At 38.8% G+C, this 10979-nt stretch overlaps 1 protein-coding gene across 1 annotated transcript; it reads right to left on the bottom strand.

Annotated features, from left to right (window-relative positions):
- Positions 1-2013: 2013 nt before the first annotated feature.
- Positions 2014-10680, bottom strand: LOC137595600 (sodium- and chloride-dependent neutral and basic amino acid transporter B(0+)-like). Its single transcript, XM_068315812.1, has 15 exons — positions 10414-10680; positions 8681-8825; positions 8441-8572; positions 7899-8060; positions 7670-7784; positions 7452-7584; positions 6773-6913; positions 6219-6354; positions 4944-5036; positions 4730-4855; positions 4534-4649; positions 4244-4343; positions 3462-3571; positions 2236-2403; positions 2014-2148 (listed from the first exon to the last, which is right to left on the bottom strand). Exons 1-15 carry the CDS (start codon positions 10678-10680, stop codon positions 2014-2016), a joined length of 2079 nt encoding a protein of 692 aa, XP_068171913.1.
- Positions 10681-10979: the final 299 nt, after the last annotated feature.

Raw genomic sequence — 10979 nt, 5'->3', positions numbered from 1 at the left:
ACGCAGATATCCGAGACAAAAACACCGGCCAGAGTGAAGTTTTTTGAAATCGCTGGGTATGCGTTGTCGTGTATCGTGTAACCAAAACCTTTTCCATCCAGGGGGCCTCTCCCTGCGACAAAAAACGCTGTGACCTTAGTGAGTGTGACCTCTGTCTACATGTACACACAGAATGGATGGAGTTACAACTGGCTATTTTCTGACGTATAATAGCATCACATAGAAGACGCATTGATAAACATGCTTGACGGTTGGATTTGTTTGTCTGTTTCTTTCTTGATGAGTCATAAAGTTCATATATTTAATTATTTTATTCATTCATTCATTCACGTTCCTTGCCAAAGATGCCGACACCAGTTCTGGGTCAGACTGGTCAGTCATCTTCAGATTACCACCGCTGTATTCACCGCAGCGGGTCACGGGGAGCCGGAGCCTATCTCGATGGCATACGGCGTGAGACACTCCCGGCACGACGCCAGTGCACCGCGGAGCCACACACAAAGACATACAACCATGCACACACACACTCACTCCTACAGGCAATTTGGAACGGCCAATCAACCTGAAGCGCATGCTTTTGGAGGTGGGAGGAAGCCGGAGAACCCGGAGAGAACCCATGCAGATGCGGGGAGAACATGCGAACTCCACACAGAGCGGGACTCCAACCCGGGTCCGCTGTGTTGTGAGGCAGCAGCGCTAACCACTGCGCCACCGTGCCACCCTTGGAAATTTAAATGATAAAATAATAATCATACTTCATACCAAACATATGAAAACAAATGTATTGGTATTATAAACCAAACGCATCCATTACAGAGTTTTCCGCCAGCAGGCGTTGCATCCCGGTCTGAACCAGAACTGGCGTCGGATAAAAATTAAAGTTGGAAAATTGAATCCAAGTGTTTGTCAACCAGTTGTATACCTAAATAAAACCAACAATAACAAATAATCTTATAGCCATAAAAATTGTTTTCATTACTATTATTTCTACTGTCACATCATCACACGTGCTGACAGTGTCATGTTTGTATGAACTGAAAAGAATCAATTTGCGATACAGTTTCAGAGATAAAGTTAATTTAGTTTTACACATTTGTTCTATATATACACCGTAGCCCTCATGGCCTTTATTTCATCTAAATCAAAGTAGCTTGTAAGGCAGAGGAAGAGTTCAGCAAGAGATTGAACATGATCAGTTAAGGCGTAAAAAATGTTAATACAATTTCTTTCAATAAAATGTAAATATTTATGTCGTGTAATAGACTGGAACGTGGTCAGTGACAAACACGAGGCAAGTACAACAAGAAACCTATTTTTGATGGGACAATGATGTAATTATCTACAGGTATTTCAAGGAATACAGGTTGTGAATATGGATTTATCCTGTGAGATAATTCCAAGTGGATCATGAAAAGAACACAAACAATGAAAAAGAGTTGGTGAAAGTACAATGGGAAAAAAGTACAACTATATGGTCATGGGTTGTAATCCAGTTGAGCATTTGGTTTGAGTGTTCCTGTGAATCATCTCTCCACTGACTGTTTCTAGCTGAGTCTCATTGTCACCTGACACCACTTGTCTCATTATCTCAGTATCAACTGTTCAATCTGTCTGTTATCCTTGTTGTCCTGTAATTTATAGTTGATGTCTTCCAAACATTCCAGCCTTTTCTTGCCCTACCCCAGCTGCTGATAGGCCTGCTAGCTCAATCTAACCACTGTGACAGCCAGCAATCAACGTGATAGCCTGCCACTAGTAGCTCCTAAGCTGGTTAACCTTCTGTCAGTGAGCTGTCAGTCAGTTGGCTTCATCAACAATGCTTCTTTGAACACTGGGTGGTATTTATTGGCTCATTAGTTATAGTTTTGTCTTGTGTTTACTGACATGTATTTCTCTACACCTCCTATCCCTTTGTGGTCCAGTGTGTTTTCACTCGAGCATATTTTCTCCTGTGTCTGTTAATTTTCCTGTCCCTTGATTATATATGTTGTGTATCTATCTTTGCTTGACTGTTTACATACACATTTGTTCATAATTTGTCGACAGTGCTATTCTTTGGCGACAGCGTTCTTCAGAGTAACGTTCTCCTCGATGGATATCCAGGTAGGGGTGCCATTCATCAGTGGGAGAACACAACAACTTCAGACGCTGCAGAAAGTATGGTACAGTTAGGTTCATGAATATGGGTGCCCACGTAATTCTGCCCGGAAGAAGATTGAATGGTTCAATACACACCATCCACAGGCTTCCATTGGCTCTCAACAGCTTATAAACAGCAACGACAGGGATCCAGATGGTGACAAACGCAATCATGCACCAGCCCAGAATTGTACCCCAGGTTGGGTACTGGATGTTTCCATAAGTGGGGGGAGCAAAGGTTAGGAGAGACCAAACCAGAATCACCTGTACAGAACAACAACGCAAACGGAGTTACAGAGCATGTTGGCAGTCATGTGGGTTACAACGTCACAATCAGGTCCAATCCTCCATGTCAATCCTTCAGAAAGCAGTGGCTATAAGTTTGGATGCTCTTTTCATGTTTAAAGATTTATATTTATGGATATTTTGTAGAGTTTATTTATGATTTAAGAACTTTATTTGTATGTGTTCATCGGAACTTTGAAGCTACATGCTTACCTGTTGCACTTTAATTAATTGCGAATTGTTAATACTTTTTATAGCAATGTTTTATTTTATTTTTTTTGTATTTTATTTTATAGTTTCTCTCCGATTCAATCTGTTTCTGATTAAAGCCAATTCAATATTTCACAGCAACTAAACTGCTGTGTGAAGAAGTTTTATTAAAGGAGCAAGGATGCTCATTTTCTGGCTCTTGAAAAGGAGTTTGGCGGGCTGCTTATTCATGTTAATGCTTCGGAAGTATAACACATGAATAGAACAGTACAGTGAGCGTAATATCTCTGTATGCTGTCACAGATGTCTCTCCACACAAACCTCACCTCACCTTACCTAAAAGCCAACTTATTTATTTAGTTTAAAAGAGTCATTATATGAAAACCACTTGTTTTCTGGGTTCTACATATACTGTATATAGTGCTCCTTCCTAACACTACCGACTACTAGAATGAGGAAGACAAACGGGTCCTGCATCGACTGTACAGCTCACAAACTTGTGAAACGGTGCTCAAACATGCTGATCAGAATCTGCTCCTTTTGTGACATAAAGAAAGAAAGGATTTGCATAGCCCCACCCCATCTACGTGAGAATACTCTCCTCTCCATGGATAAGGGGGCGTTCATTCCTAAAGTGAAGTTTGGTCTACTCAGCGACAGGGTAGCAATGTGTCGCAATATTGTCACTCACAGCTAGACACACAAGTAGCTAATAGTAACAAGTTGCTACTCAGGAAATCACTTCTTAAAAAGAGAGGAAAAAGAAAAAGAAGAGAGAAAAAGAGGAAAAAAAAACCTTGCATATTCGTGCAAAACTTTACTCTCACCAGTACAATGGAGGGACTGACAAAGTACCAGCATACTCTGCACCACAGGCGGAAGTAAAGGTTCTTTTTTCCAATCATCATTTCAATATCTCCTATGAAATTGTTCCCACCTGAAATGCATGAGATCAACAAAAATATGTGCTCAAGTAAATCAGTCAAGCATATTTAGCAAAGGCAATCACATTATTATCAGAATTATTTATTTAAGAGAGGCAAAAAATTATCATATGAACTAATTATATGCTGATCTTCAACAGGCCTCTAAGTGAGTTAGCAAAGACAATCACACAGACTATTGTTTATAAAATGGGTGAGAGGTGATATACAGTCATTTAACTTGCCAATAAAATGCATGACATAACCAGAATTGACAAAATGTTCTCCTACTAACAATTGTCTTCTGTGTAGCTAATAGACAGAGCTAATTCATTTGTGCCCCAAACCTTATGTAAAATATAAACCACACATCATTGCATCTAGACTGTATAATGATTAAAAAAAATCATCCTCTGCTCATGCCATTAAATAACATAACTGTGTATGTCTGTGCGTCCATGTGTGTGCCAAGTCATGTATTAATTAAAGTCATAATAATGTGCAATGATTTAGATGCCAGCAACTGAGGACCTTCGCAATGATGCAGATGAAGCAAATGCCTTCTCTGATCTTTAAAATTTCAGTTTGACCTGTATATGTGCTATATGAGAGTATTTATTAATTTAATTATTAGATAACGTTGTTCCTGATCTACCATCATCGAAACAGATAAATGTCAAATTTACCATATATGTAGATGAAGCCAATGATCTCCATGACAGCCAGAAAGAGAAGCATCCATCCACCAACAAACATATCCATTAGAGTTACCCAGTAAATTCCTGCCTAAATTCACACACACACACACACACACACACACACACACACACACACACACACACACACACACACACACACACACACACACACACACACACACACACACACACACACACACACACACACACACTGCAGGTAAGTGCACTAAATATACCAGGGAGTGGTAATAAAGCCAGTGAAGGCAGATTTCCATTACCCTTGTGACCAATGGCAGGCCCAGAAGGTAGACGATCAAACATGTTGTCACAGTTAATAAAGGACGCTTATTATTTAAGATAGGGAAGCCATCACACAGGCCGGTGACAATCACCTCTAATGTCAAGAAAAGAGACAAGAGTCAGTGAGTCCATACAGTGGTCTGGAGAGAGAAGGGCCAAAAGAGAACCTCTCACCTATTTCTGCAAAGAGAGTGTCCAGGCCAATTATGAAGATCATTAAAAAAAACAGGACAGACCAGAGAGATGAAATGGGGAGCTGAGTTAAAGCATCAGGATAAGCAATAAATGCCAGGCCAAATCCTGCACAAAGGAAGAGAAATCAAATATTAGATATCAGGTAGTGAAGTTTTAACATTTTTAAAAGTAAGCGGTGGTGTAGGTATCTGACCTTCCTTCACCACTGTTTCAACAGGCTTTCCAGAGATATAAGCCATATGACCCAGGATTGAAAAGACGGCAATTCCTGCAAACACACTTGTACCTATGAGAAGAGAATTGTTATAGTCTACAGATAAATGCACTGTACATGCTCAAGACTCCACTGTCCTCTTCTTGTACCTCTCATCTTATTGGATGCTCATTTGTTGTAGTTTCATAAACATTTGTAGACTCTGTGACACTTGATTTGAAGGCCTTGAGTCTCAAGCACATGCACGCCATGAAAAACTGACAAATTATCATTTATTACAATGCTGGCATTTGATGGGTAAGATGATGTTTGATTCCACGTGATAACATATACACAAAATAAAAACAAAAATACATTTTTTAAAAATCTGCAATTGGATCAGAATAGTTAATCAACCAGTCAGTTCGTCTGTACATCTGTCCATCCGGCAGTCAGACAATCATCCATCTGCTCAAACTTTGCCAAATGCATTATGGTCTGTTGGTCTGTTTACTTTTGGACTGAGCTACAGTTGCATGGAGGATGGTAGTGTGAGATTACTTTGTGAGGTAGAAAGTAAATATGCACATTATTTTGTAAAACATGCCAGTGTAATTACTTTTAATGAGTCAGTGTTCATCATGACAAGGCGGAATTCTGACGCTGCTGACTTGGGGCTGTATGGATGCCATTTTTGAATCAGGTACTGCAAGAACAAGAGCGAACTGTATCCAGTTGAAGTACTTTGGAAGTGTCAGTAGAAATTAAACACTTCAATTTCCATAAGTACTGAGTATTTCTTTTTGTTTTGTTAATCAAGGTATATCTTTGTTTTTTGTAATTTGTTTTTAGAATTTTTAATGAATTCACAAAAATAAATTGCTTGGATATAGATTGCTTAAATCACCAGAACCTCAGTAATGTAGCCTGTGTGGCAAGTCTTTTTCTGGGTAGTCCTGATATGGTGGTTTGAGCCTACTATAGATGGAGGGGTGGAACAAAGGCACATGTCCTGCCTGCACCTGGCTGTGCAAAAAGCCCTACAAGATGGGGACTCTCGATATTTTGGATTTCTTTTGGGTCAGTGTGAAAAATTTGAAGAACAATGTCAATATTTGTTTGTCAATGACGAGTCACTTTATGTGAATAAAAGTATCATCTCCGATAATGAATTAAGTGTTGTGAACACTTAATGCGTACAGACGGGGTTTTTTTTATAGAAATTTTACATAATTTAAAATGTTAAAGACTGTCCTTAATATGGTGTAATCTTACCTTGATTAATGAAGGTTACCAAAAATGTGTCCAGAAGAATGTTGTTGTTGAAGTTGCTGTAGGAGGCAAGAGTCAAAACTCCACCCATGGCAACAGACAAAGAAAAAAATGTCTGAGTTGCTGCGTCCCTCCAAACCTAAAATAGCGACATATTCTAAGAAAAATTATAGATTAAAGACTGTTGGATGACTGTTCTGTCTTTTTTTTTTTTTTTTTTTTTTTTACAGTTTCATTATTTCAGCTTATATTTCAAGCTGAATAGCAAATATTTGCATGCTAACAGGACCATACAAGCATACTAATTTTAGAGCAAAATAGCACATCGTCTCAGAGACTTAAGTCTAGTGGTTGCTTCTTAAGGTCTTGTGCCACCTTCACACCAAATCAGGTGTTTTTCCACAAATACACCATCTCCATATTTACAACTCTGTGCTCATTATGCAACACTTCTACTGATCGGATAGTGGTGTCTAGTAGCTGACAAGGGTCAAGTTCCCTCAGTCTGAAAAAGCCTGAGTTGTGTTTCAATTTCAAAAATTATCAGTGGATCTTACCTCTCCATCTGCCAATTTAGTCAAATTGGACTTGGCACCAATGAAGTACTCTATCCCATTTCTCGCTCCGTCTAGTGTTACACCTCTGATCAGTAGTATCAGGATCACCAAAAAAGGAAATGTAGCTGTGAAATAAACAACCTGGAGAGAAATGAAAGAAAAAGATCATACAGCTAGTGTGTCAGCTCATAGAACAACACCAGTGCCTTTATTTCAAAGATAAGCAAAATTTAACTCTGCAGGACAGGTAAAATTCATCGTAAGCTATGAAAATCCCCCAAAAGACTCACACTGTTTTGCTAGACCAACCATTAGCTTTGATTATGGTATGCATTTGCCATGCAATCATCTTGACAAGCTTATATAATGAGTTCTTTTCACATCGTGCATCAGGAAATGACATTACTTTCACTAACAAACTTGACCGTGAGTTGTACTTTTGATTTTTGTTGAATTACACCTTTAATTTTCTTCCAATGGAAGATTCTTACTTGCTTAGTTGAATTCAGGTGGTCAGTTTTCTTTTCTCTAGCAGTGTAGTGTCATATTACAATTCTTACTTAAATGAATCTTTTAAAATAGGAAGGTCTGTTTATAGATTATTTTAATTCTTGTTTTGCAGAAACTAATATTTCCAAACTACAAACAAGAACAAACTATGAGGTGATTCTGGTCTTACTTTGCCTGAGGACTTGATGCCTTTGATGAGTGATGCAGCAACAACTATGGAGCTTAGCAGCAGACAGAGGGCCAGGTGCCAGACTACTGGTCCAGTTTCATCAAGACCACTGGATCTCTGCAGAGCCACATTACTGAGGAAAGAGACATCTAACAATACAGCCACAGCATTTTCCAGTGTGTATATTTAAACTTGTTTCTGGGCCGTGTGATTCTTACTCCCAGTACTGTTCACTTGGTCTCTGGAATGGAACTGTGATGATGTCGGAGGAAGGACAGGTTGTGTTTTCCTGAGTCCAGTTGGCCAGTAAAACCCCACTTACATTGCAATACTCTGTAAAAGAGAAATGACCAGTACATAGATTGCATATTAGTTGATTTGACAGATATAGTGTATACTGGTACTCTAATGCAATCTCAAGGTGAAAAGTGACGAGTGGAAAGTAACCTATAGGAGTGACGCTGCATTTACTGTCTGCCCAGCTGGAGCAGTTAGACCATGGCAGAGGAAACTGGAAGGAGGCAAACAAGTAGTACAGGCTGTAGGCGATGATGACGTTGTAATAGACTGACACCAGAACGTTCACCATTAACATAGAAATGCCAACACCTGGAAAGGAGACAAGATTATCAATCATATAGAATAAATTATTATCAAGAAAAATATTTTAGTAATAATAGTTCAATTTGTCTGTATATTTTTTGTGGAAAACAGTTCTTTTGAAAATGAACTTTTTATTTGGATTGTTGAGGCTTGAAGAGCCGCATGGTGGTGCAGTGAGTAGGCTGTTGCCTCACAGCAAGAAGGTTCCAGGTTTGATCCGTTTCTATTCTTGCAGAGTTTGTATGCTCTCCCTGTAATTGTACGGGTTTTGGTCATAATGTCTTCTTGTCTTGTCTTTTGGTCTTCTTGGTGGGTTCGTTGGATAGATGGATTGATGGGTGGGTGGGTGGGTGGATGGATGGGTGCTCATGATCTTTTAGGCTTACCTTGTAGTATTGGCACTGCGCTCCATACTTTGATTAAACCTTGGCTGCAAAACTGCCCAATGGCAGCTTCCAAGAAGAAAAGAGGAATTCCACTTAGCACCAACATCAGGAAATAAGGAATGAGAAAGGCACCTGATCACAGGGATATTAACAAGCTCTCATCTACATTTGCTCAAATTTCTTGACATGATAAAATTAAATTCATAATAATATTTGTAAACAACAATGATAAATACTCACCCCCTCCATTCTTGTAGGCTAGATATGGAAATCTCCAGATGTTCCCCAGGCCAATAGCATAGCCAATCATAGACAATAGGTACTCTGCTTTGTTTGTCCAGTTTCCACGCACAGGATTCTCATCACCATCAACCGTTTGTGATTCCTGTTTACAAGAAGTTTTTAAATGGGAAAGTTTCTTCTTACACTAAACGTGGCATGAATTACCTTAGTAATAAAATCAAGAACACAATAGACCTACTACAAATAAGAACTTTTGTAGTTTACAGTATAAGGTCTTCATCAAGCATCTTGACATGTGTCACGAATAACTTACAGACAAATGTGGCTGAGAGAAACTGATAATTTTCCAAAGCAAAACATAGTGCAGAATCACATAACAAATAAAATGTAAATAAGTTATGAATTCTTTCTTCGAAGTCAATGACCTCAAATGGCGATTATAGATTGAAATTTCATAAACATTGACTTACCAACAATTCAACTTATGAACAAACTCTCAGAACCAATTGTGTCCATAGGCTGAGGACTACCGGTAATTTGATTCTGCACAGGATTCATAGCCATGATTTGCAGTGTACATGTTGCAGCTGGTAGACTCTTGTGCACAAAAGTGCAAAAAAAAAAATCATTTAAGGTATGATAGATGATACTAAAGAATTTCATATATAATACTAAAAATCTTATTTTGGTGACAAAACAATTTCGCTGGTATAGCCAAACCATTGGAGTGCAAATGTAAAACAACAACAATAGTGGGTCTAAAAAAAAAAGCAACATCCAAATTACGTTGCTTCTAGCCTAAGTGCGAGATAAATACTCGAACAATCTCATGCTTGCTTACGTTACATAGTAGTAAAGTAACATCAAGTGGTAACCGTTTTTCAATATCAAAATGGTTTTTCAAAATCAATTTCCTACAAAATCCCAGACATATCAATCTGAAGTCAGTCTTTGTTATCCCTGAGGGACAATAAGTTTTACAGTCAACAGAGAACAAAAATAATTTTAATTTCCCACACAAGAGTAGAAAACAAAACCAAGGGCCAGACGGGACTAAAAGTTTCATGATGCTCTTCTTGAAACCAATGGGAGCAAGGACGAAATAATTTTTAGTCACAGCTACAGTAAGGACGATACAGTTTCTATGCAGTAGACAGGTGGTGGTTTGTTGGAAAGTTGCCAAAGAAAACGGGCGTCATTTTAATTGATGTAATGGCCGTGCGTGTAGGACACAAACTTCCACTACTCAGTTAATTCCTACTTTGTTTTTATAGTTAAATTTAGCAAGTATAAGTTACTGCTTAACTTGTTTTGCAACTTCCTGCTATGAGTCACCCCCCTGATGTTCCTCAGATTAATAAATTTGGAAACACATGGGTAAGCTCCTGGGAATCCTTAAATTCACACAAAATGTGTGGGAAAGGTTTGCATTTAAAAACCACACATACAACATTTTGGTCAAGCACGTCCAAAGGAGCTCTCCAAAAGGATATATGACCTTTGTTAACAGAACCGTAAAAAGATGCACACATTTCATGGACCTGTGTTAACAAGCGAAATACTGTAAGCTTAAGTGGGTAAGTTCTTTCCAAGGATTACAATTGTTAAAATAAGGTGCAATGCTCTGCATCCTATGAATGTATCCACACCCATCCCCGTTGTATCATCATCATTTACCTTTGGGTGAATATACATTATAGTTCAAATAACTGTGTGAGTAGCACTGTCACCACACAGCAAGAACATTCCAGGTTCAATCCCTTTTCTCCATTGAGCTTGTATGTTCTCCCCATGTCTGTGTGGATTCTCTCTGGGTTCTCCAGCACCATCACATCTTCAAAAATCTGGAATTTTGGTAAATCGATCACTCTTAATCGGCCGTAGTTGTGAGTGTGAGTGGTTGTCTCTCGTGAAGCCCTGCGTTGGTAACACATGTGGGGCATACCCTGTCGCCCACATCCTGCTGGGACATGCTGAAAAGTGGCTGAAGATGACATAATTACAGTCGTCTCCTTTTCAGGAAAATGGATGGAAGGAAGGAACATTCCTTGGTAAACAAAATGGAGATAGAAGTTCAGTGGAGCGTAGTTTCCCTAACCATAGCACTACTGAACCAGTTTTTATTGATACGTTAACAGAGGCTATGACCTATTGATTTTCCTGTTACTCTGCTAAATCTGAGTGGTACCCCAAAGCTGTTTATTTGTATTTAGGTTAGCTAGTAGTTTTTCTCTATTTTCAAATAGGAACTTGCTTGTAGATGACCAACTTTGTTCCAGCGATTCTTCTTTGTTGG

This window comes from Antennarius striatus, chromosome 5, assembly GCF_040054535.1.
Source record: "Antennarius striatus isolate MH-2024 chromosome 5, ASM4005453v1, whole genome shotgun sequence".
Classification (NCBI taxonomy): domain Eukaryota; kingdom Metazoa; phylum Chordata; class Actinopteri; order Lophiiformes; family Antennariidae; genus Antennarius; species Antennarius striatus.
The sequence above is the reverse complement of the archived record's forward strand: the minus strand, read 5'-3'. Positions and strand labels throughout refer to the sequence as shown.

Bases quoted from the DNA above. Each gene is read 5' to 3' on its own strand.
- LOC137595600 (XM_068315812.1), bottom strand. From the start codon at position 10,680: ATGTCATCTTCAGCCACTTTTCAGCATGTCCCAGCAGGATGTGGGCGA. The intron at 8,573-8,680 runs GTGAGTATTTAT...CCCTGTGATCAG, and splicing joins AGCCTACAAGAATGGAGGGG to GTGCCTTTCTCATTCCTTAT. The intron at 3,572-4,243 runs GTAAATTTGACA...CATGCATTTCAG, and splicing joins TGGCTTCATCTACATATATG to GTGGGAACAATTTCATAGGA.